We start from the raw sequence: 27,805 nt of genomic DNA, 5'->3' as shown, positions 1-27,805 counted from the left end.
CGACACCAAGTATTTCATAACTCTGGAAGACATCATATTCAAATTGGGATACTTCACTTGTTAGTGGATAAATGACCAGTTCTACATTATTGTATTGTCACTGTAAGAATGCAGCAGAAAAACATTATAAGGTATTTTGAAACTGTAATGTGGGAGGAATTGGTATTCAATTACTGTATGACAAGACAATCTTTATTCTCTCCCCCCTCCCACCTCTTCTTTCACCAATACAAGCAATCTCTCTCACATAAATGAACAGATGAGAAACTGAAACACAGTAAATGAGTCTGGGTAAGCCTTATAATTTTACCAGTTTCTTTCCCATATAGTAGTAGCCCTATGAGAAGTATTGTAAGAAGAAACAAGCTGGTTGCAGTGAAGAAGACAGTGCTTGTGATGAATATTTCAATATCTTATTGAATGAAACAATTTAAAACTTTTGCTGAATCATAACATCTGGTGTACTGATTTGTTTATGTGGAGATAATGAGAAATATCTACACCAGATTGTCGCTTAGAGTTCTGTCATTCTTTCCATCCTGTAGACACTGGCTGGGAGTGTACCAATTAAGAGCATTACAGAGAAAGACAGTAGCAAAACGTGCATTAAATTGTTTTATAATTGTATTCGTTAATTGAACTTTTGATTAAAAACATGTATGTCACCCATGTGAAATGCAGATGTCTCACTATACAAATGTTTAAAGAATAAGTACTAAAATTTGTTGCAGGTATGGTTCAATAACACAGGCCTCTACAGTCCGTTTAGGAGTTGGTGATGGTGGTGAAGATGTTTATGTTCCCATGAGTGACATGCTGCCAATGGTGAATCCCAATGATGTGATAGTTGATGGCTGGGATATATCTTCACTAAATTTGGCTGATGCAATGGCAAGGGCCTGTGTTCTGAATTGGAACTTACAGCAGCAACTCTATCCACATATGAAAAACATGAAGCCACGACCTGGTATTTTCTTTGGTGATTTTGTTGCAGATAATCAGGTACCCAATAAAAAGCTGTTGTGACTTTTTACTTTTTACCCAGTAGTTTCTTTTTTTTCTTGTAATGCTGTCATTACTTTTGTGTGTAGTCAGGAGGTATTTGTTTATAATATTTCGTTTCTGTTTAGTGTTAATAAAATAGCTCTATATTAAGATCTCCATGTAGTCATATGGACTTGGCACACAATTACACTGGTCAAAACACAGAACTGCTTACGCAGAAACAAATCTTAGTAACATATATAAAAAAACTATCAGAGTACCACATATTGACATAATGAGAGTTGTTTACTAATTAGAGGACAGACTATGGTTTGGATGAGGACATTGTGTTATATTTTCTATGACAACAGTGAGTATGTTTAAAATAATAAATTTCTTAGTTTTGCAGTGTTACATTTATTAATTGCCAAATATGAATTTGAGCATTTGTAACCCTCATAAAAACCATCCCCTCTGGCAAAGAAGTTCAATAATGAAGTTGTATATACCCCATGCATCTTTCCAAGCTTGGACATCTTCACTGGTCTAGGAATTAATTTTAAACTGTTGTTGCAGGTTTTTATCTCCCTTCCTTTCAGGACAGCATTTTAGGTTGAGTTGCCAGTTCCTTGCCAGTTCTCTGACTGACATACCCAGGAGAATGATGTCCCTGAGGGAGTGTGTTAAGTGCACTCTTTTTGTGGATGATTTTTCAATCATCTGTTTGTCTTTCAATCTCAAGGCAGCTGCAAAAAGACAGGCTTCAATGTTTTGACACACACACACACACACACACACACACACACACACACACACACACACACACACACACACACACACACACACACACACACAGAGACAGACAGACAGACAGAGAGAGAGAGAGAGAGAGAGAGAGAGAGAGAGAGAGAGAGAGAGAGAGAGAGAGCGAGTGTGCGCGTGTATAGGTAATGTTTGTAATAGATGCAAACTGGTGCTGGGGGGCATCACTCTTAGTTTTGAGGAAACAGTAAAGTTCTTGGACATCATCTAACTTGCTGGTATATGTGAAGCATCTCCAAGCAAGAGCGTTAAATGCTGTAAACATATTAAATTGTCAAATGCTGGGAGCTTATAGATACCCCAGTATTTTATAGAGCCTTTGATAGGTCACATCTTGTACTATGGCTATATTGTTTATGGTTCTGAACAAGGTTCCCATTAAAAATCTTAAAATGAGCTCACTATAAGGACATTAGATTGGCATTGGAGCATGGGACAAGCTCGGTACCCAGCCTCTGTAGAGACAAGGGAACTCCCTCTGACCAACCGGCAGAAGTTCTTTTTGGTGCAACATGCATATAATGTCTGGTGAATCCCCCAGTTGACCTTTAATCTACTTGTACAACAGTCAGTAGAACAAATGTATTTAAATCGCAGAAGAGCAGTATGAAAATTTAGTATTAGAATGAAGGACCTGAATGTTTTAACACAGGACTGGAACGAATATGCTCCCCCATTGTTAGTAGTGCGAGCAGTGCAATTTTTAAGTCTGACAAAGTACAAGGCATCTTGTACACCAGATTTTACTTTTAAGCAAGTGTTTTAGGTGCAGTGGGTCTAAGTGAGACAATACTATAGGTTACTTAGTTGTTTTCTATTATTGTGTCTTTAAGAGTAAACTTCTGGACGAATTTTTACAGTCTTTGTTGCAGAGCTCTATCAATCCTAAAGGCACTGGAGCAGTATAGTGAAATTGATGGAATAACTTTCTTGTCTGCCCTGATGCTGTGCAGATCATTCAGCAAATGTACCCAGGAAAGTGGCACAGAACATATGACACACACCTTTCATACTGTAACATCAAGGGAGAGTAGTAGTGTTCTGCAGCAACGGATGCATGCAAGATAAGTAATGTACTGCCTCAAGCTATTCCCTTGACTGATATTACCTCATTATTGAGGATCGGAGTTACATGTCAGTGGGAGAATATGTGGCTGGATGTACAAAGTAATAAATTAAGGCTGATGAAGCCTACAGTTTTGCCATCGTGAACATCATTCCAGTAACACAGATGGAAAGCAGTCACACTGAAGAGGGTCCTGTCCTCTGATGCACAGGCCGCCACTCTGGCGGGATGGCCCACCAATGTGCTGTCTTTGTGCCATACTACTGTAGGTGCACAACATCTTACTTGAATGCATTTTATGTTCACAGTAGGGCAACAGTTTTCATTGGTAATGCTGTAGCCCATGGTTTTAAAACAATGAGATGATTGTGGAAATGGCTTTAATATTTTGTGTGTTGTCATGACTGCTGCCTAAATTATTGGGTAGGTATGTTACTGTATCACAGAGTATCTGGTTCATCCTGTTTTAGTCAGTGATGAAGCCAGCCACGATTATCTGAATCAGTCTTACAGTTTTAAATGTATGTCCATTTCTCCTTTAGTAAATACTGTTAAATTGAGAACTGCTATCATTTATTTATCTTTTTAAGCACTTCCAACATCTGTGTATAGGACTTACCCAGCGTATATTTGTTCTCACAGTGATTGACTTCTTCCCTGTTTTTATTAGTATCAGCCATTCACATGTACCAGGCAGTAGCATTTAGCACTTTCTTCAGCTAATTCTCATTTTATTTAATATTTTACGTCATGACTGTATTATAGCTTCAAGAATGGGAAAGGCACAAATTTGCATATAGAAGTGTACACTTCCATGCGTAATTTTTATTACACATTTTAGTTTCTTGGAATGTCGTTACTGCCAGGCAGTCTTTAAAGTGTCTAATGTGTGTCCATGGGCCATTGTCCCAGGAAGATTGCTTGCAAGGAAAAACTTATTTTCCATAAGCATTTAATTGATATTCTGTAGAGGTTCTGATAATCTTGCCATTCATCAACCTGCAATCATCATCATCATCATCAACATGTGCATGGCACTGGGTACTTTCCATCATAACACACATTAGAGCTTCTTCCCCATTCCATTTATACTGAGTTGACAAAAGTCATGGGATACCTCCTAATATTGTGTCGGACCTCCTTTTGCCAGGTGCACTTCATAACTCGACTTTACATTGACTCAAGTCATTGGAAGTCCCTGCAAAAACATTAAGCCATGCTGCTTGTGTAGCTTGGATCCGATTCATGTCAAGTGGTTTGAGTGACCAAATGATTTGCTCGAATTGTCCAGAATGTTCTACAAACTAGTGGTGAACAATTGTGGCCCAGTGATATGGTACATTGTCATCCTAACAATTCCAGTGTTTGAGAAAATGAAGTCCACGAATAACTGCAAATGGTCTTAAAGTAGCCGAACGTAATCATTTCCAGTCAGTGACCCAGTACATTCCATGCAAACACAGCCTGCACCATTATGGAGCAATCACCACCTTTCACAGTGCCTTGTGGATGACTTAAGTTCATGGCTGCAATGAGGTCTGCACCACACTCGACCCGTACCATCAGCTCTTGCCAACTGAAATTGGGACTCATCTGACCAGGCCACGGTTTTCCAGTCCTCTTGCATTCAGTCGATGTGGTCACCAGTGCAGGAGAGGCATTGCAGGTGACCTTGTACTGTAAGCAAAGGCACTTAAGTTGCTTGTCTGTTGTTATAGCCCATTAATACCAAATTTCACTGCACTGTCCTAACAGATAACTTCATCACATGTCTCTCATTGATTTCTGTAGTTATTTCACACAGTGTTACTTGTCTGTTAGCACTGATAAGTCAATACAAATGACACTGCTCTTGGTCATTAAGTGAGACCATGAGCCATTGCGTTGTCTGTGGCGAGAGGAAATACGTGAAATTTGGTATTCTCAGCACACTGTTAACATTGTGAATCTCGCAATATATAAGTCCCTAACCATTCCCAAAATTATAATGTGCCATGTGTCTAGCTCCAACTACCATTCCAAGTTCGAAGCCTGTTAATTCCCATTGTGCGACCATAATCTTGTTGGAAACAGTCACATGAATCACCTGAGTACTGATGACAGCTCTGCAAATGCGGTGCCCTTTCATACCTTGTATACACGATACTGTTTGTGTATCGCTATCCCATTATTTCTCTCACCTCAGTCTGCATATGGAACATAAGAGCTACTGCTTACGTGCTTCTATGTACTCTGTAGCTGGTCGAATTTTGTCCGTTGTAGCGAAACATAGGGGTTTGGAGTGCATTAATAGATTCCTCACTTAACATAGGTTCTTCGAACTTTTTAAGTGGGTTTTGATACATGGGTGCCTTCTGTAAGCAAGAGCCAATTCCTCATGGATATTTGTGTGTGTAAACTAAGAGTTTGTGGATGGATGGATTTATTTCTTTGTGTAGCATTTATTAAAGAGACAATTTTTTCAGTCATTGTGCTAATTTTCAGGCTGGACGTGCAGATAACGTACTTACTGGGACTAAATGGGAGCAGGTTGAACAGATACGAAAAGATATTCGTGAATTTAAGGAGATGAAGAAACTGGATAAAGTTATAGTTCTGTGGACAGCAAACACTGAAAGATTCTGTGACGTTCTGCCGGGCATTAATGACACAAGTGAAAATTTGATTTCAGCCATACAAAGTAATGCCAGTGAAATATCTCCATCAACACTGTACGCTGTTGCTTCTATATTAGAGGGTGTAAGTAGTAATACATATTACCTTAAAAACAAAGGCAGGTAATGACAATAAACTATTTAAGTAAGGTTGTGCAATTAATGTCTTGGTTGTAGAAATCAATGTTATTTATATCCAAGCCGTAGGAGAAACAAGACTACTATTAATCATCAGTATAGTTAAACATAAAGAAATTGAAGATAACTGGAGTATTTCCTCCTGCTCCAATATTTTTTTAAATTAGTACACACACACACACACACACACACACACACACACACACACAGCAGAGAGAGAGAGAGAGATTCTACCATTCGTATCTTGCACTATGATAAACACATATAGCATTATGTACGGTATTGGAAATAAAGATTTAATCTTTGAAAAATGCTGATAAAATGGAAGCATATGTTTATTGTTTTAGGATCGATCTGTTGCAAGATAAATTAGAAATGCATGTTGTTAAGTCTGTTTGATTTGTTTTCAATTATAAATCACTGTGTGGGATAGTAAAATAGTGAACTACTTAGAAGTACATTTCAAACTTGTGTAAGTTGTTTATTAATTTATTGATGTTTGGTACTGTAAATATGGCATGTAGTTCACAGCCTGATGCAGTCTTTTTTTATTTGATGTCACTTTTGTGGCTTGTGCATCAGTTCCATTGCTTTGTAATTTATACAGCTTCTCAGTTGGTTTTTAAGAATCAGATTGAACCCCTTTCTATATCTTTCCACTAAAGAAAAATGTGAGACAGTCACAGGACTCAAACCTGGAACCTCCGCATGATAGGCACTGATGTTAACCACTAGATTAATCACAGAAGGGGTCACTTCAATGGTTGAGAGAATAAAATGTATAACGCTAGGAATTCAGTTTAAGAAACATCTTTTATTGTTAATATCAGACTAAAATATTTACAGCTTGTAATTTACCTGTGCCTGCTACTGCAGCACTCATGGTTCTGCTGAAAGAAGTATATTTAAAATATGCATCTATTTTTTAGTTAGCATTTTTTTGTATTTATCACTTCATAACTGCAGTACTATTTTAATACACGAGTTACTCCAGGTGGGCAAAATATAGAAACACCAAGAACACAACACATTACTATGCCTAATATAGAGTAGAAATCCCGTAGGCATTCAAGACACCTTCCAGTCATCTCAGAGTGGTAAATACACGTCCTGTATGGTTTTCAAGGGAGTCTTTGTCTTCCTGCAAAATTGTGACAAGTTCATATAATGATGATGAAGGTGAATAGTAGTCACATATCCTTCTCTCCAAAGTAGACCACAGAGAGTCGGTAATATGATGACCTTGTGACTGTGGTGGCCAAGAAAGAGTGCTTTTCTATTATTGGCATTTATATAACTGATGACAAGGTTTTTGCAGTTCCAGCTCATCTTGCAATTTCCTGTATATGGAGCTCCCTTCATGTTGTTTTGGTGCTTACAGAATTTGTGAGTGTGATATTCAGTTTACCAGTGAATTTTGTAGCTGTTGTCTCCTTATTTTTCATCACAATCCTCTTCAATGATTGTCTGTCACCATCACTCAACACACACATTTGTCTGGGTTATGACTTAACAGATGATAATTCCCACTTTCCCGGTATGTGGTATAGATCTTTGGTTCAGTGCTTCTTGGAACACCCAACACATCAACTGCGGAAAAAAAAGCTCACCATACAAGCACCAAAAATTTGCCCACTTTAGACTGTACTGAGCTCTGACATAATGTTGTCACAACTACATAGAACACTGTTGTGACCACGACTGAAACTTTGTGTATTGAAGACATTGCACAGGTGCTATTAGTGGTCGAATACAACAGCATAACCTGCAAGCTTGGCTAACACCTGCGTTTATGTTCAAGCATGTTTTTTTTTGCATTGTTTCCATATTGTTCAAATTTGGGATATCTTTTGAAAATTATGTCTCCATTATAATTTTTTAGAAATGGTTCTAAACCATCAAAGTTTTGAGATTCTGAGTGAGGAAAAAATGCAAGGCATTACATTGTACTCTGGCACAGTATGTTTAATTTTTGGAATAATCATTTGTGTTTCCTCAAAATTATCCCTTCAGCCTTCTCTTCAGTTAGCTTCATTCTTCTGGAAACATTTTTACTCAATTGCCTTGAATTTCCATTTGAATGCTTCCTCATCTAGTTAAAACTTGGTCTGTTATTCCCTGTGGTGCCACTAAGATTCCTTCATATTTTAAGTTCTTTTGTGGCTTTTCTGTAAGGTTGTCCTCTATGCTTGGGATTGTCACAGCAAGAGCTACAGGTTTATTGATTTTTGTAATTTCAGAGCTTCATATTAACCAACTTAGACTGTTTAATTACTGCTACTCTTCTTCTTCTTCTTCTTCTTCTTCTTCTTCTTGATTGTTCCAGTACCCTGTCTCTTCAATCGATGTTGACTTTTCCTTTTAAATTTAGTACTTTATTTTTAAGTTTCTCTGTTGTGTCTGATTCTTTGAAGTCATTTATTTCTAGTTCTTCTCTCACAATCGGTGCTTCTGTCAATTGTAAATTATTTGTAATAGTTTTAGATATTGTCTATCCAAAATTTGTAATGAATGTTTGTTACTAGAAATATTAAAACTTAAACAGCTTGCTCACAGTGTACATTAAGATGAAATTTAGCAACAGTTACATAGTCAATATAATTCATTAAAATGATTAGCTCAGTGCCCGTGTGAATTTGTATGACTGTTAATCCAAAGATTTGATGTTCAGTTCATGCTTGCTCCAAGGATTTTTTTTAACCACTGATTGCTGCTTTCACTTGTGGCTACAATTTATATGTGTGAAAATGCAAAGTTGCACAGTGCTTTGAAAGCCTGTTAGAACCATAGGTCCTTCCCATAACTGCTTGGGTCAGTTAATTGACACAACTGTGGGGAAGCCAGGGCATATAATTTTCAGTGGGACCACACCTGGTAAGGCACTGTGGCTTTCAAACTACTTGTTCAATTGACGTCCACTATTCATTTACATGAGACTGAAGTGAAATGACAAATATGGAAAGTACGGCACTTAAAAGTATCATTATCAAAGATATTAATTCAATCACTCCCTCAGGTTGAGTTTGTGTTGTATGTTGTGTTAGCATATTTTTAGGTGTAGCTTTAAATAGTGTAATTCATAAATAATTTTAATGGAAATGATTTTGCTTGGCAGAGTCCATACTTAAATGGATCTCCACAAAACACATTTGTTCCTGGCTGCATTCAGCTAGCTGAGCAACACAATGTGTTGATTGGTGGAGATGACTTCAAATCTGGCCAGACAAAACTGAAATCAGTGTTAGTGGATTTTTTGGTGACTGCTGGGATTAAGCCTGTTTCTATAGTGAGTTACAATCATCTCGGAAATAATGATGGTTGTAATCTGTCGGCGCCCCAACAGTTTCGGTCCAAGGAGGTATGCATTCCAACCTACCAAATATTTGTTTTGCTATCTTTGTACATGTTAGTTGCACAGTCTACAAATTATATTGGTAGTGTTTACAGTAGAGACTATAAAATGAGGAAAACCAATTTTTCCGGAATGATAGTTTGTATTATAATTTAATATAGACATATGTGATATTTCTTCAATCAATACACTTGATTTACATGCATATGTAATAGAATGTATTGTTCTTGTTAAAAGTTACTGTTTCACATGTATTATAATGAGGGAACATTTATATGTAAATGGGATATTAAAAACGAGTGTAGAAAGAGTATTTCTGAAGAGTGTGTGTGTGTGTGTGTGTGTGTGTGTGTGTGTGTGTGTGTGTGTGTGTGTGACCCTTTGGGGTTAAAAGCTCTTTTCGTGACTCAGCATCTGCACTATATGGTGAATAGCAATTATATTTTTTATAGTATTGTTACAATCCATCCTGGATTTTCCATTCTGTATGTGCTTTGTAGTTTAAATTGTGTATGAGTTTGAGTACATAGAAAAGTTTAGACATCTTTAGTTTCTAACAATTTCTTGCTCTATATGATCTCTATTTCATATTTCAGATTTCTAAAAGCAGTGTCGTAGATGACATGGTGGAGTCAAACAGAATATTATACAAACCAGAAGAAAAACCGGATCACTGTGTTGTAATAAAATATGTGCCATATGTAGGTGAGTATTACATGTAGAGTGTGTGTGGGAGTGGGGGGGGGGGGGGGCATGTACGCTTGCTTGTTCATATCATTTAGAGGGCCGTGAACTTGGAGAGCAGTGGGTGGTATACAACAGGTGGCATTTTCTGAGTCATTACTGTGAACGTAGAAAATTATTTTCGTATTCAACTGTGAGGATTCTGACAGTCTTCTTGAGCTTGTAACATGTCTAGTCAACTCATCTCTGTACCTTGGTGATGTAGCTGTTGTCTGCACTGTTCCCTTTGAATGGGAACATAGCGTCCATACTCCTCTTCAGTCAATACGTATACAGTAATTATTTTGAACAGTGGGATTTCTATAATAAAATAGAATTATTTCTATATTATTCAGAATGTTGGAGCATTTGTAACTTCTAAGTATATAGTTTTCTAGTAGTGAGCTTTGGCATATCTAAGATTTTCTGTGTAACACAGAGGGAGCTGCGTTTTCCTTCAGCAGCTCATTTGAAAGACGTTGTCATTATAGGGAGGAACGACTACTTGACACCATATTTACTTGTTTCATCCAATGGCTGTGTGGGGTAGCTGTGTGGTCTATGGCACCTTGCCACGGTTCGTGCAACTCCCCCACGCTGGTGGTTGGAGTCCTCCTTCGGATGTGGGCGGGCAGTCCCATAGAACTTACCATATATTTCCAATTTTTCATCCAACCATTAGTGTCTGCATTTTAAGCAACATGTGCACATCTTGTATGTAACATTCAGATGCATTCCAGAAAACAAAATATGTATGTGTGGTGTAAATATTCTGCTTAAAATATGTTTGTTTGCACTATTAACAATGTAGGAAATAATTGCTACTTACCATAAACATGACATGTTAAGTTTGCAGATAGGCACAATTAAGACACTTACACAGAGCTTTTGGCCATGGCCTTCATCATCTAAAGAGAGATACACACCATTCATACACACATGCAAGCACACCTCATGCACACAACTGCCAACCAAAGTATCTTGGTCCGGCTTCCGGCCTGAGCTGCCAGTGTTGGTAGTCAAGTGTGTGTGAAGTGTGCTTGTTTGTGCATATGAATGATGTGTGTTTCTATTTTCCTAATTAAGGATGTGGCCAAAATCTTTAAGTGTCTTGTAATAGTGCCCGTCTGCAATTTAATGTGTCAATCTATCTTTTCCCACATTGTTGATATTCCTACCTAAAGTTTCCATTGTTTGTTTACAGTATTATTAGCCATAAATTTCATGCTTTCCCAATTCTTTTATGGAGTTTTAAATTTATTGCTAAATGTTTGATCACTGTGACTTGTGTAAGAGCATCATCAGTTAATTCTGTTGAGTATTTTAATTGCAAGTATAAATAAAGGAATCTGTTCCTTCTCCCCTTCTCTGCATCATAAATATGCACACTTTCACCAGAGATCTTCAGAAAATTTCACCTTGGATGTTGCTATATTGTAAAATTTTTCTGGCTAATAAAGATAAGAACAATCTTCATTGAAAAGCTCAAGCATTGAAGAACCACCTTGAACCATCTGGACTAAGTCTGAAGGCAAAGAAGACTGAATATTTGTCAACAGGTGCAAATAATATGAATGCCAGCATGATGACAGTACAGATCTGCCAGAAACACACAGTTTCAAAAACCTTGACTCAAAAATCACTGCCAGTGTCTCACTAGTTCTAGAAATCACATTGTTAGCAATACATAGCTTAAACGGCAGGCAGTAAAAAGTGTATGATCATGGACCACCTAAAGTCCAAAATATACCACTCTGTAAGCCATCCAGTTGCCTTGTATGGTGCAGGATGGCGGCCTCTTACAAAAGAAACAGAGAAGTGATTTGCTGAAACCAAAGTAGTTCAAAGGGCATCTGGTCTGACACTTCAAGATCATATGGCCACTGATGAAATTTGCAGGCAGTAAAAAGGTGTGGCACTTATTGAGAGGATAAGGAAAAGCAGTCTATTATGGTTTGGACTCATACCTATAGCGTATCATTAGCAAAGTGTGGGCTTTGGTTGAAAGTTGATTGTAAACAACCTGTTATAAGACTGACACAGCATCGACTGGATACCCCATCATATAGACCTCAAGATAGTGAGTCTCCATCCTGACCCAGCACAAAATCACACCAAATGGAGACAGAGAGCTATAAGGGGTAGAAGAACTCACTACATTATAGGACAAATGCTGAGGAAGAATAAAACGAAGAAGGAAACTAACTCAAGTTTGTTCTTGCAGTCACTCAGCATTGCAAGAAATACAATTTTTGTTTCTGTGTATATGCCCTAACCTAATCTCTCTCTCTCTCTCTCTCTCTCTCTCTTTCTTTTTTTTTTTTTTTTTTTTCCCCCCCCCCAAATGGTTCAAATAGCTCTGAGCACTATGGGACTCAATTGCTGTCGTCATCAGTCCCCTAGAACTTAGAACTACTTAAACCTAACTAACCTAAGGACATCACACACATCAATGCCCGAGCAGGATTAGAACCTGCGACCGTAGCAGTCGCACGGTTCCGGACTGCGCGCCTAGTACCGCGAGACCACCACAGCCGGCTCTTCTTCCCTCACCCCCCCCCCCCCCCCCTCCCCCCGCCGATATTCTATGTGGTTATTATAAAGTTTGTGGAATTGAATAAAGTGGTTAGAATACATCACTTTTCTGTTTAACTTATTGGACGAGGAAGCAGTGCGCACATGCACTTCATTGTAGTAATTTACTAAAGTTGTTGTAGTGACAATTATCATGTTATTCTATCTTTAAAACTATAGATGCCTAACAAGACCTCATGTATTATATTTCCTAACTGAATAAAAATATTAGCATGAAAAACTGATATTTTGTGTTATCAAAAGTTATGACCATTTATTCTTTTCAAAAAGTGATTTTACAGTTGTCTGTTGGGTAAGTGTAAAAACTGTGCAGGTGCTTTATGGCAGTGATGACCTTTATATGCATTGACTTGTTCCAGGTGACAGTAAAAGAGCGATGGATGAATATATCTCAGAAATAATGATGGGAGGACATAATACTATAGTAATTCACAATACATGTGAGGATTCTTTACTTGCAAGTCCGATCATACTGGATCTAGTACTTCTCACTGAATTGTGCAGCCGAATCGAATTCAGATCTCCTGATGAGCTTCACTCTGAATACTCAAATTTCCACCCTGTCCTCTCAGTACTGAGTTACTTATGCAAGGTAAGGATGTGTGTGTGTGTGTGTGTGTGTGTGTGTGTGTGTGTGTGTGTGTCTAACCTGAACATAGTTCCATTCTTTTCAGACATTCATTGTCCATTACATTCCATTTAAACACTATTGGTTGACATCATAACTAATATATAAAATAAGTATTTTACATTTATTTAATGTTCATTAGCATGTACTATGTACATTTATGCACATTCTTATTTTTGATGAACAACTGTCAAATCTTATGAATTAAATATACAGGATGTATCTGCGACAATTATTGGTTATGTCACCCATGGATGTTTGTGACACTGCATAAATCTTTGACACCAGTCATAAATACTTGTTCCATGAATCATATTAGTGATAAAACTGTGTTATGGAATGTATTACACAATGTGTACTATTTGCAGGTTGGAAGACTTATAGTTAGTAATGTCTTCTGTTCTAGCATGCTTTATATACTAGTTTAGGCCTGAGCATTATCGTGCACAGTTTCACATTAGTCACTGGGCACTTAAGAGCCATAGGATATCTGTCTATGAGAGCAGAAGTGTGTGAGGTTATATGGGTATTCAGTCACATGTGCTGAATGTGCTTTTTGGTTGGAACAAGGTAAATTTAGGGACGTTAATGTTTAGTAGACATGTGCACCATCCGGAGCTGTCATTAACATGACGTAAAGTAACAGTGATTAATGGTTCCAGTATTGACCAAAACAGTGAATTTAGAAATTATAAATGACTAAACATTCAGAGTGCAAGGTTTCGATGTCTTGCTCTATTGTGATATAAATAATATTGAGAGTGCGGCAGTAACAGTTCCTTTAACATTCGTAACCCACAAATCACTATATATTATATAAATGTAAGTGTGTCTGATCTTGTGCGTGCTATAAATTGCCAACCAACCCCTGGAGCCCCATTGGAGCTATGTGGGGTGGTAACCCTTTATCCATCATCCTTGAAGAAGGTTTTGGCTTGGAAGTGCGGGGTTTGTGTTCAAAGATATGGGTATCAAAAAGGGATTGAGAACTGAAGTGGCAGTCACTGGTCAGAATATTCCTTCAAAAATGTTGGGAGAACATCACAGGAAGTTTAAGAATGTTACAGAATGGTTAAGAGCACAGGACTTGCAAGTGGGTACCTAAGTCTCTTAATAAGTCTGTACCCCAGAAAAAAGTACCCTTGTCTCACAAAAGTAGAGTTCGTGAGAAAGCCATGTGAATTTATTTGCAAGTTTTGAGTTATGCTGAACATTTACAGCAATTATTTGTTGTCTAAGTTTTTATGAAGTACTGATAAGGTGATAAGGTGCCACCTAGCAAATTCTTTGACAGTGGACCTTTTTTAAAAAAGTTGTGTATGATTTCTTATGCCTTTCAGGAAAGTATTGTAAGGCTATTTCAAATAATTTGATTGAATATGTGATAGTTTATCATTTTAGTAATTGTTCCAATAATGATAAAAAGTATGGAAACTTTTCATGCGAGTAAATTGTACTCTGTGCGAATCCTGCTAATCTTAGATAGTAGCACAGGAGATGTTTTAGACATATTTGTCCAATCATTATGTTAATTACAGTAGGATCCATAGCAGTGGGGAAAAGAACTGCATCAGAAATACCCTGTAACATGACACCAATGCATACAAACTCAATCTTCATCTGAAATTTTATGCGTTGTCAACGTATTCCATAAAGATCACTTCAAGAAAGCTACTGTTAGTATAACATACTTAATATATTCATGTAAAATGATTTTGAAAGCAAGACAGTTTGCTTACTTGTGATCCTCTTTCGGAATATAACCTGTAGTAATTGTAACATATTATCTACAATTTGAAAATCTTGAAAGTTCTGTAGTACCCTAATGTTCAGTGTATTTTTGGTGCAATAAAAAACCAAATATTGGTAATCTGCGTAGATTCGTGAGTGCTTTAGTTTTCTTTGTCATTTCATACTGCATGCCTAACTCCATATGTGTGGATGCTCGAATTAAGTAAAGTTAAACTGTTTGATTTTAGGATATTTGTATAGAATCAGGAAGCCGTACTCTGAGCATAGAAATTATCAGACCATATAGTTGTTTTCCACACATTATAATATGGAATGGTACAGTTCGCCCATTTCAGCACTGCTAAAACTAACTCATTGACCCCTTGGCCCACTTAGAAACGTAGGCTGTTCGTCAAAAATAGGGAAGGTAGACCAGCAATTAAAATGTCACATACTGGATCTAATTTTACTGTTTGTGACCTTGCTTTCTAAATGCGAAAGCATATGAGACTCAGAAAGATAAGTCATTTGCACTTTTCATCTCTCTCTCTCTACCTCTCTCTCTACCTCTCTCTCTACCTCTCTCTCTACCTCTCTCTCTACCTCTCTCTCTACCTAAATCAAATTACCTTTGAATTGTGCTGCATAATAATTGTATATATCACAAGTGTCTGTTCCCAGCTTTTTGAAAGACAGATAGGAACTTTTAATAAAATATGTCTGCAGATAACAATTTTTAACCTAATTTTGAAATTTGGTTGAACTATTCTGAATGCAAAAATTCATGTTCTCATTGTTCAGATTAGTCTCTAAGAACATGCAGAAATTTTTACGTGCTTTAGTGAAAGGCACAGGTTGAGGAGGAATTAATGTGATTGTTAACAGTAACTAGAACTACTTGTATAAAAAGAAAACTGCTAGTCAGGGACTTATTAAAAGTACTGACCATTACTTACCTATAGCAGGTGCGCAATTCTCTTCACTACTGAAAGAATAACAAAATAGTACTCCCAACTTTCCAAACTATAGGTTGCTTGTTTAGGGAGCAAAGGAGAATTGAGTGGAAGAGGGGTAAATGGGATGGGAGAAGTGCCATGTCGCTCAGACCCCAGGCTAAAAGCGTCTGACCTGCTGGGTAACAATTATCTATCTGTGTGAAATAAAATTGTTATTATGACTGGTTTGTGTTAGGACTTTCAAACTGCATGGTTGGCTATGGGGCATGATGGGAATTAATATGCACGTGCTTGTGGTTTGGTTTAGCAATGAAGCTCACTTTCATTGGGATGGGTTCGTCAATAAGGAAAATTGGCGCATTTGGGGGACAGAGAACCCACATATCCGAATAAACAAGTCTCTTCACTGTTAACAGGTGACTCTGTGATGTGCAATGTCGTCATAGAATAGTGATATTCCGTGATGGCACAGTGACTACCAAATGGTACTTGAAGGTTTTGGAAGGTTATTTTATCCCCAGTGTCCAAAGTGCCCCTGATTTCTAAAAGATATGGTTGATGCAAGATGTAGTTCTACCCCATTGAAGCAGGAGAGTTTGAGGTCCTGAGGAGCACTTTGGTGACCGCATTCTGGCTCTGGGGTACTCAAAGGGCCACTGGCATGGGCCTCGTTTGGCTGCCATATTCTCTGGATCAGAACACATCTGACACCTTTTGGCAGGGTATATTAAAGATAACATGTACAGATGTAACCCCAAAACCACTGCTGAACTGAAAACATCCAGTCAAGAGGTCATTGACAGCATCGATGTTCCGACACTTCAGCAGGTCTCCCTGCAGAATTTCGCTATTTGTCTGCGCCACATCATCGCCAATGATGGCAGGATATTGAACATGTCATAACCTAAATTCAAATATCTGGAGTGCCGTTTACACATTGAATAAATTGTGTGCACACTGTAGTTTGTAACTAATTTAAATTTTCTTTCATATAATTCTATAATTGTCAGCCTGTGTTCTGCCAGGGAAAGGAGAAAAAGAAAAAAGGGGCCAAAGATAGTACAATAATAAGCAGTGTACCAGCGTCAGTTCAGATATGATAAGCAACTCATAGTGAGAGCCAGAGATAGATTAGAATGTATGAAGGGTACATAAAAAGTGGAAAAAATAATGCACTAAAAAACAACTGTGAAAGGAAGGAGATAGGAAGGGAGGTGAATATATAAGTAACATGTTAATCAACAGTGTATGAAAAGACAAATTGCTGCTTATTGTATAGAAGGCACTTTAAGTTGTAAACTGACACAATTAAAAAAACACTACATACAGCTTTCGACCACAGCCTTCATCAATAAAAGAGATACAAACCATTCATACTCACAAGCATGCACACTGAATACAGACATGGCCACCAATTCCAGCATCTCTGGCCCAAGAAGTACGATGGACATGCAGGCTGAAAAATACTTGTGCCTGATGATGAACTTGCTCATGAAAATGAAAACTGTGATGAGGAATATTTTGAAAAAGTCGCAGACCATATTTCATCAGTTCAATGTGAGCTAGAAGAAGAAAAAAGAAGATAAGTAGACTATCTTCCTGTGTATTACGGAATTAAAGTTGTTAATATTGCAAGGGCTCATCCCAAGTGGAAACTTATCCCAGTGGGAAGGAGAAATAAAGAAAGGAGGCAGTCAATTTGATAAGCATACAATAATAAATCCTGGACATATGATTATTTTGGTGAAGCTCGAGACAATGATCAACAAGTGACTACTCGGGATTACAGCAGTAGGCCTTAGCACCAGCACAATAATTTACAGATTTTGAACTTAAACCTGCTGACACCTGAGTTCATAAAGTCAAAAATAAGCTTGGAAGTCATTAATGGAAAATGACAAAGTTTGTTTTAAAAGAGACGATTGAAGAAACCTTGATGACTTTTCGAACCTAGTCATTCAGGTTGATACCAAGGATTTTGTTATAAACACTTATCAGACAGGTAAATTATTGCAAAGTATTTACAGATTCATTTTGACCTCTTATTTTTAAAACTCTCTCACAAAATACTTCAATTTATGTTGTTTTCACTTTCCAGAGCTTTAGTATCAGTTGGTTTAGAACAGGACTGTATTGGACAAAGAAAACAAAATTATTTTTGTCAAAAGGAACAACATGAATAAAGTGACATGTATGTGTACTATTCAGTATGCTCTCATCTCTCTGGAAAAGTCCTACATCAAGTATTTGTTTACAAGAAGCAATTGTCAACTTTTGCCCCTGAGCTAAAAAACATTAAATGAATATGTTCAAAAATTTCAAAATGTCATAACTTCTTCAAAATCTGGGAGGCTAAGAACAGGACTGTATATTGACTTTTTGGACTATTGTTTGAATTTTTACGTGGGAAAAGAACAGATTGGGTGAACAAGCAAAGCTTGAATTATATGATGAAATCTTTCAGGGTGACAGGAAATCACCAGCATGTACAACTAAATTGATTCCTCCAAAAGGTACTACTCTTGTATAACCTTGTAACTTCTAATTTTATAGACAGGTAAAAAAGTCTATTATTTTCAATCAGAGAAATAAATTTCCATGAATACTGTATGAAAATACAGTCAGTAGTGCATCAGCAGCTTTCATTTCCAATTTTAATGAGATGATCTGGTCTGCCTGGTACACTTCCAGGCTTTCTGATGGAAAGAGAAATTTTCATGAATATTAACAGAGTATGGTTTCCAACAGATCTTTTGCGAAAAGGTTGTCCATGTAAACAATCGCCTTTCATAAGTTATGCAAGATGTCAAAATAGTTTTTGCTTTCAATGCTTTTATAATAATTGTCATTGTGGTGCTTGTATGTAAAAGACATCAATTACCAGGTGTAGAATGAGGTAGTCACGCAATAATAACTGACACGATAGACAGGGTTTTGTGTGGTGGTGTTATAAACTTCTTGTCTGAAAATTACTTCGAGCAGATAGAGTACTGAGTCATGAGGACATTGTCTTAGACCACGTAGTAACTAACAGATCAAAACTTTTCTAATCAGTCAATATAGCAGAAGGATTCAGTGTCCATAAGGCTGTTTTAGCATAAGCGACAAAGAGTGTTACAAGAAATATTAAGAAAGGAAGATATTTTTGCTTAGCAAGGGTGACAACAAAGAAATCGCAGAGTATCTAAATTAATGGCAACCAGACCATTTTTAATCAAATCTCAAGATGTTCAGAAAACAAAGAGGCAGTTTGAGGCCCCATACATGTGCAAAATATAAACAATAGCTATTTTCGGGCCATGGCAATTATCATTGGGTGTGCTCATAATTTTTTGAATTATTATTATTTTTTTTTAAAATAAAATGTTACATGGAACTTAACAACTATAGAATGATAACTAGATGTCTGGTAGATTCAGATATTCTTGAAGCCTACACTATCTTCACAGTTGTACTATAAATATATTTTAAATTTACGTGGGCAAATAATGATAAGACCAAGAAATAGAGAAACATTTTACATTGCCTTTCTGGTATTAAACTATTTTTAGCCCAGCAAAACTCTGCTTTCCACAGTTATTGTGAAGATATTTCATCAGAAAACAAGGGAAATTTCTCGGAGATGGTTCAGTTTATGGTGAAAGATATCCAGTAATGAAAGAGCAATATTTAAAATTTGAAGATGGGTGAAAGAGAAACAAAATGAATTTATTTTTATATTTGTTGAACTGCTAAGGAAAAAAATTATTGCTTGTATAAAAAAGACAAAATATTATGGAATAATTTTTGATAGCACTCTCAGTGATAGCAAAATTGATCAAATGTGCCAGATAAGTAGATACGTCCATATAGAAGACCACATTGTGGAAGTGCGAGGATCCTCCTTAGGTTTCCTTTTATGTTGGAAGGGACTGCAGGGGATATGTCAAATGATATTCTAGAGCAGCAGTAGAAGGAAAAAGGAAAAAAAAAGGCTGGATATTACATTGTTGCACGACCCAAGGATATGACAAATCTCTTCTCTCTCCAGTAACATGCACGGAGACCTGTCAATTCAGCTTGCAATCACTGCTTGGCGAGTAATGCGTCACAGTGAGTGGAGCATCTTCTTTGAGAAAAACAGTATTGTTAAGTCACAATTCGAGTTAATTCCACATGAGATAAAGAAGGAAATATATTTGTACGCCATATTGAATTATAATTGTTGTACATACATTGAAATTTTACAACATTGTCTATGAATGCACTCCTTCCCTCCTTCCTCCCAGGTAGGCCCACAGCTCTTTCACAACTTTGTAGATAGGACACGAGCTATTGCGGTCCATTCCTCCTTCCCCCTTTGTCCACTCCTCCTTCCCCGTCTCTCGATGTCCATGCATACATTGGGCAGGCTGTCCACCTGGTTACTGTGATCCCTTATGGTTCTGTTCCTCTTGGTCCTTTTTGAGTTTTATTTTATTTTTAATTTTTATTTCCATTGTTTTTTACCCCCACCCCCACCCTCCCCTTTTTGGGGTTTGACCTACATTTAAATACACTCCTGGAAATTGAAATAAGAACACTGTGAATTCATTGTCCCAGGAAGGGGAAACTTTGGCACATTCCTGGGGTCAGATATATCACATGATCACACTGACAGAACCACAGGCACATAGACACAGGCAACAGAGCATGCACAATGTCGGCACTAGTACAGTGTATATCCACCTTTCGCAGCAATGCAGGCTGCTATTCTCCCATGGAGACGATCGTAGAGATGCTGGATGTAGTCCTGTGGAACGGCTTGCCATGCCATTTCCACCTGGCGCCTCAGTTGGACCAGCGTTCGTGCTGGACGGGCAGCCCGCGTGAGACGACGCTTCATCCAGTCCCAAACATGCTCAATGGGGGACAGATCCGGAGATCTTGCTGGCCAGGGTAGTTGACTTACACCTTCTAGAGCACATTGGGTGGCACGGGATAGATGCGGACGTGCACTGTCCTGTTGGAACAGCAAGTTCCCTTGCCGGTCTAGGAATGGTAGAACGATGGGTTCGATGACGGTTTGGATGTTCCGTGCACTATTCAGTGTCCCCTCGACGATCACCAGAGGTGTACGGCCAGTGTAGGAGATCACTCCCCACACCATGATGCCGGGTGTTGGCCCTGTGTGCCTCGGTCGTATGCAGTCCTGATTGTGGCGCTCACCTGCACGGCGCCAAACACGCATACGACCATCATTGGCACCAAGGCAGAAGCGACTCTCATCGCTGAAGACGACACGTCTCCATTCGTCCCTCCATTCACGCCTGTCGCGACACCACTGGAGGCGGGCCGCACGATGTTGAGGCGTGAGCAGAAGACGGCCTAACGGTGTGCGGGACCGTAGCCCAGCTTCATGGAGACGGTTGCGAATGGTCCTCGCCGATACCCCAGGAGCAACAGTGTCCCTAATTTGCTGGGAAGTGGCGGTGCGGTCCCCTACGGCACTGCGTAGGATCCTACGGTCTTGGCGTGCATCCGTGCGTCGCTGCGGTCCGGTCCCAGGTCGACGGGCTCGTGCACCTTCTGCCGACCGCTGGCGACAACATCGATGTACTGTGGAGACCTCACGCCCCACGTGTTGAGCAATTCGGCGGTACGTCCACCCGGCCTCCCGCATGCCCACTATACGCCCTCGCTCAAAGTCCGTCAACTGCACATACGGTTCACGTCCACGCTGTCGCGGCATGCTACCAGTGTTAAAGACTGCGATGGAGCTCCGTATGCCACAGCAAACTGGCTGACACTGACGGCGGCGGTGCACAAATGCTGCGCAGCTAGCGCCATTCGACGGCCAACACCGCGGTTCCTGGTGTGTCCGCTGTGCCGTGCGTGAGATCATTGCTTGTACAGCCCTCTCGCAGTGTCCGGAGCAAGTATGGTGGGTCTGACACACCGGTGTCAATGTGTTCTTTTTTCCATTTCCAGGAGTGTATAAGTCTCCATAGTGTGAGCCAACAGGGGAAAACCAAGTTACTTAGCATCTTCGGCATGTGGCCTTACCATATCTTCCATCTTTTCCTTGACCTGTTTGTGTTTCAATACTATATAGCCAGTACAGTAAGCCAGTCGGTGGGCGGAGGGGGGAGGGGATCGTTATCCAAGGTGTATACGACCCGGGACATCCGGAAAAAACCCGTAAATTTTTTCATCCGGGAGAAAACCGGGAAGAACCGGGGGTTTTTTTAGAATTCCGGGAATTATTAATTGTTTTAGTTACCAGTTAAATTTTTGTGATTTTGACCAGTAAGAACCAATTTATATCAAAGAATTGACTGTATCCCGCTTCTGCAGAATAATACTGCAGCAACAAAACATGAACGAGAGAAAAAAAATGAAAATAAAACTTAGGTCGCAAAGGAAATGTTAATGCGCCATATACTACAAAAAAACATAGTTCTCATACAAGCGTCTGCCAACCAAAGTGTGTCAAAGGCTTCAGGAAGAATATGCAGTGCTTCCTAACAACAAATTGCCTCCGATGAGTGGGACTTGACAACTGTTTACATTAGGTTCATTTGAGCAGTTGCGGGCGGGTTCTTGCTCATGCGCAGTTGAGTCGCGTATGAGTAGTACCTTCTCCCGCTTCTGGCTGCAGATGTATGACTGGGCGCCACTATCTAAATTGCTCCGGTTTGGAAATATCGTAGATCCGGGGCTGATGCACAGAGCAGCCTTGAGTTGTAGTGGGGAGGTGGGTAGTCTCCACGTGGCCTGTGTTTACGTTTAGTGATTTTGCTATTTCCTCTTCGTTTATTGCTCTCACGATAAATGAAAACAAAACAAATTTCTGTGGCCGCTACCAAATGAATTAAAACATGTTCGCATAATTACAGAAGGCTGAAATATATTGTTAGTTTCAGGTTTTATTTCCACCTTTCTGTCGGTCAAGCATCAATCGCCTTGCAGAACAATGAAGTTATTTTTGTCGGTTTACTAAAGAGTTTTGGCTTTTATTAATCTTTTGCGCTGAGGCAGTCAGTTTATTTGAAACGAAGTGTTTAATTTCACACCACACTGTTGGCTAGTTTCAACTGCTCGCTGCATTTCAAGTGCACGCTTTCCATCTTTTAGCTCGTATGGTATTATGCCATAATAAAGAACCAAACATGAGATAATACAGTACTGGTACTCAAGAAAATTTACATCTAAATCTGGACATATGATTGTGCACTTTAAGCCGAATTATGCATTTTAATATGGTTCATGAAATTCTGCTGTTCTTGCAATATCCTTTGATGTCTTGTTTCTTTTATAACATACTGCAAGATCTTTTAAATGTTTTACACGTACGAACATGCGGGCTTCCTGCGTCATTGTAGCTGCACAGGCGAAGTGACACCTGTTATCTGGCGCTCTCAGGCAACTGCTGAAACGAACCAATTTCTAACATGTCGCGGGAAAATATTGCAAATTGTGGTTTTAAAAATGTTACTTTCAAAGTAAATTTCCCTTTACGCAAGATGAACTATGTGTGAGAATGTACGATGACTTTCTTAAATCACAGAGCGTTTGACTCTCATTTAAAAATCAGCTCTTTGAGGACAACCATCTAGAAGAATTTCAAGCCCAGAAGATCAGACATTTACGTCGTTATTAAAAGTTCTACTGGCACATTTGTGTGATGTTTCTTAAAGTGTAATATGCGCAAAAAGATCAGCATTATATGTGGAAGCTTAGCTTCTCTTGCAGCTTATTAATCTCAGAGTCCAATATTATTTGTGTAAGCTTTGTTTTTCTTGTAGCAACACTATGTATATTAATTTAAACCATTAACTTTTCTTTTTTGTGTGTTTGAGCTACTTTAGAGTGATCTTGCTATTGGTTGACTACGTCACATGTTCTATGCTGTCATCAGCTGGCGATATCACGTGACATGAGCTATGACTGGCTTACAAAATCGCGTCGTAATCTCGATTTCATTGCTTCTGAAAGTAACATGCTGTGTTTGGTGGAATTTGAATTTATACCTCTATAACATGAAAAAATGCAGTGTACATGTTGCTGCACATCAAAGATCTTTCCAAAACATGTTTTTTCCCCCCTGGGTTTCATTTTCTAAAGTGACGGCAAATTCTACGTCTGTGTAGAAAACCATAAACATTCTAAGGGTTGATAAGTTTTACAGTGCCGAGGAAAAGTATGCTGTCACTTAACATGGAAAAAGTGTGTTTTCAACTGGGAAATCCGGGAATTGTTTTTCCTTGTCCATATATACACCCTGTTATCATTATGTGCCCTTTTGGTGGAGCCCCCTGACAACACAGGGATCACACTTCTGATACTTGAGATGCTACCTCACCATGTATGCCTGAGTAGTTGCTTATCATTCTGGAGCATCATATCTCCCAGCAGTGGCTGCTGTGCCTGATTGTACCTGCTATGGCTGGGTGGTACTCTAGGGAAGAGCCCATTATCGGAGTGTATGGTATCAGAGCTGATGCTTTTCACGTGAAACATAGTAAGCTCCAAAAGCATGCCCATTCTTCTGCAGCCCTCTCTCTAGTTCGGAATCGATCCTTTAATGCTGCTTATTAGGACATTGCTGCCTTCTCTTCCCTGCCTACCCACTGAGGGAAGGGCCAGTCTCACTGCCTTATGGTGAAACCCCCTTTCTGCTACCTGATCTGCACCACGACTGACTAGGACACTTTAATAAGTGCTAAACTGTTATTTTTTGTGGAACTATTGAAGAAAAGTGTGGAAAATTGGACAGTCTGAGTAAGATGGAATTGAGTTTCCTGTTGATCAGAACTACTTCTGCAGCCCGTGATGCATGCGGCCATGTTGACAACATCACAATGTCTATTACTCCTCATCAGTCTTTGAATACAATTCAGTGCCCTTTTCCATACGGACCTCATCCTGCAAGCTGACGAGGGACAGCGGGGTGTTTGTTTAAAATTTGACGTGTTCAGAAAGGCCATACGGACAGCCACATTGATACTGGAATTTGAAGGGAGGGGATTACCATCCTGGAGACGGTTTGAGTCAGGGTTTATAGGTGTGACATGAAGCCCGTACGTCCCATAACTTGTGGGGTGTTTTCGGTGTCTTTGTTTTGGGGTGATGTCTTTCCACTGTACAGTGGACCCCTCTATGCAGTGAATGTGGACACCCACTCCATGAGGGGAGCACCTGTGTTCTGCCACCCTTGTGCATTAATTGCCATGACCATCACTCTCCAGAAAACTTCCTGGCAGATTAAAACTATGTGCCTGACTGAGACCAAACTCAGGACATTTTCCATTTGCGGGTATGTACTATACTGACTGAGCTACCTTCAAGCACAGCTTTAGATCCACCAGTACGTCATCTCGACCTTCCAAACTCCACAGAAGCTCTTATCTGTCTGCAGGGCACTTGGCTGCGAAAGGCAAAGGTCCTGAGTATGAGTCTCAGTCAAGTACGCAGTTTTAATCTGCCAGAAAGTTTCAGCGCACACTGTGCTATAGAGTGAAAATTTCATTCTGGATCCCTCCACACTCGCTGTATTCCCCAGTTTATAAGAAGGAAAAGAAGGTACAGGAGTACAAGTCCCTTGATCGTTTATCCAACACTGAGGCCCATCCGAAATATGTCCACGTGCACCCTGTGTCTAAGACATCTAGCTTTGCTCCTGTTATGCTCTTTTCCCCTCCTCCTTATCCCCTCTCCTCTCTCCCTCCCCTGCAGTTCTCATGCCCTCCCCTCCGGGGGCTGCTCATTCCACCTCACTGGAGAAGTATCCTGCTTCTTTGGCCGTCTGCTGGTGATGGGGGGCCCGCTCAAACACTGTTTTCAGTTCTCTCCCCTTAAATTAAAAGTTGTGTATTTATGTTGCTGTACTATGGTCCATCCCAGTCCAGAACTCTACCTCATTGCCTCATGCCTAAGTGCTCCCCAAGTTCTGTTCTTTTTGTCTTATTTCTAACAGCAAGCTTACATATCCACCTTCCAAAGATTGGCTGTTTCCATTATCTCAGTGACCTTTGGTTCCTTTCCCACACCCCTTGGGGCACAGATCATTCAACTCTTCTCCTCCATCTGGACTATGGTTCTTAAGTTTGTGGCTTTGCTGACCTTCCAGGCTGCTTCTCTCGGACTTGGTCCACCATCTTGGTATCAATTTGACTACAGGTGCCTTTTGCACTAACCCTCTCGATAGTCTTCAGGTTGACCCTGGAAGCCTCTTCTTTCAGTTTGTATGTCCCAGCCCCTGGTTTCCTATACTATCGATATCCACACTAAGCAGATTCAGAAGGATGTAGGCTGCAGTAGGTACTGGGAGATGAAGAAGCTTGCACAGGATAGAGTAGCATGGAGAGCTGCATCAAACCAGTCTCAGGACTGAAGACCACCACAACAACAACTAAGGGGCACCCGCCAGTGGCATTCTTGCTTCCGCCACTCCTACCAGGAATCTACCAACTTCTGCTGTCTTCGTAGCGACCATACTAGATTGACCCATTGTGTTTTTTTTTCTCTATAATGGAGGCCCCCCCCCTCATGGTGATCCATATATTTTGCTGGACTGCCCCCATGTTTTGGCCCTTCACACTAAACACACCCTTTAACCTTCCTTGTTACAGGCATCAGCAGAAAAGCCTTGCATGATTTTCCTTATCTTCAGTTTTCTTCACAAAAGTGGTTTGCCCTACCAGATTTCCAGATTTATTAAGTACCTGAATTTCTGTTTGGAGTTGGCGTCCCTTGATTAGAACTGGCATATGTTTGGGAGATGTTCAGCCTTACCTCAATCCTGGGCATTTTCCCTACATTTTGTCAGGTATTTTGTGCTGTTTTGTTTTCCCTTTTCTTGTATGTGTACCCTGGTGTTGTCTTTGTTGGGTCAAGGTCATGGTCTGGTGTGTGGGGATGGGGGTGGGTCAGTGGCAGTGCCGACACCTCACCACATGTAATGCCTCTGGTGTGCTCCTGCTTTCACCCCCCCTCCCCCCTCCTCTCCATCCTGTTCTTTACTCTTCCTGCAACACTGATGTTCCTTCTGCCTATTTCTTTGCCCGTCTTTCTTTCCCATCGATTGGACTGTACTGTTGGTGTTGCTCCTCCCTTAGTTTCTCCTGCATTAAGTCATGGGACCGATAACCTAGCTATTTGGGATCCCCCCCCCCCCCCCCCCCCCCCCCCCCAACACCAACCAGCCAACACATTAGAAGGTTCAGGTTATATTCTCTAGAAGGCCCATGGATCATCTGCCAAGAAGTTTCTTAGGTTTCATTTCACAATATTCAAAAGACACAAATAAAAAGGCACAAAACTTTAACAGTGTAAAGATATTGAACAATTAAATAAATTTGTTTAGACCGTTGCATTCTTTGCTGTAAACCTTATCTCTGTTTTATATCAGTCACTTAAATCCTTCCATTCGAGAATCAGTACAGCACAGTTCATTTGAGCAGGTAAACAAGTTTTTTGTTAAATGTGTATTCCTCTTGAAGAATTGTTCAAATTGTGTGAAATATACTTAATTTATTTCTGCTTTCATTATGTCTGTATTGTCTCCTTGTGCTTTTTAAAATGTTTGTTACTAAAATGATTGCTGATATAGGTTTCACTTGTTACTTTTCAGGCTCCCTTAGTTCCACCAGGGACACCAGTTGTGAATGCCTTAGCAAAGCAGCGTGCTTGTATTGAAAACATAATGCGTGCCTGTATTGGGCTTCCTCCAGAAAATAATATGCTTTTGGAGCACAAACTTCAGTTTCCTTTATTGGAGAGTACATCATGACATATGGGTAAATGTATTTCACACTAAACTTTAATAGCTATAATCTCAATAGTGAAAATTTTCCAATTCTTTAGTCAGTGAGTGATATCATCTATCATTCACGTTCTTAGTAATTGAAATTTTAAACTGCACATTATTTTTTGTAGACCACACTTTGTTCTTTAAGAAAGATCATAACGAGTTCTGTTCCCAAAATGAGCATACGCATTCGTCAGTGCATTAAGAAATGAGAGATAGAATAGTGTGCAGTGACACTAGGAAGACAGTGTGTGTGTGTGTGTGTGTGTGTGTGTGTGTGTGTGTGTGTGTGTGTAAGAGAACACAAGTTTTCACACATACTATTGATTCAGTATTCATTTGTGATTTTTTAGAATCATTCAGCAGAGAAAGATCTCCACCTTTAA

General features: G+C 39.4%; 1 protein-coding gene across 3 annotated transcripts in view; it reads left to right on the top strand.

Moving 5' to 3' along the window:
- Positions 1 to 27,805, top strand: part of LOC126328958 (inositol-3-phosphate synthase 1-A) — a 68,343-nt gene that overhangs the window by 38,842 nt on the left and 1,696 nt on the right. For all 3 annotated transcript variants that reach the window (XM_049996083.1, XM_049996082.1, XM_049996084.1), the window contains exons 4-9: positions 732 to 1,002; positions 5,357 to 5,611; positions 8,780 to 9,022; positions 9,613 to 9,721; positions 12,694 to 12,926; positions 27,243 to 27,408. In XM_049996083.1, the coding sequence (XP_049852040.1) occupies positions 732 to 1,002; positions 5,357 to 5,611; positions 8,780 to 9,022; positions 9,613 to 9,721; positions 12,694 to 12,926; positions 27,243 to 27,401 (1,270 nt within the window). In that variant the 3' untranslated portion in view covers positions 27,402 to 27,408. The remainder of the gene's footprint in view (positions 1 to 731; positions 1,003 to 5,356; positions 5,612 to 8,779; positions 9,023 to 9,612; positions 9,722 to 12,693; positions 12,927 to 27,242; positions 27,409 to 27,805) is intronic.

Source organism: Schistocerca gregaria, chromosome 2 (assembly GCF_023897955.1).
Source record: "Schistocerca gregaria isolate iqSchGreg1 chromosome 2, iqSchGreg1.2, whole genome shotgun sequence".
NCBI lineage: Eukaryota > Metazoa > Arthropoda > Insecta > Orthoptera > Acrididae > Schistocerca > Schistocerca gregaria.
Note: the sequence above shows the minus strand (reverse complement) of the source record. Positions and strands in the feature narration are given on the sequence as shown.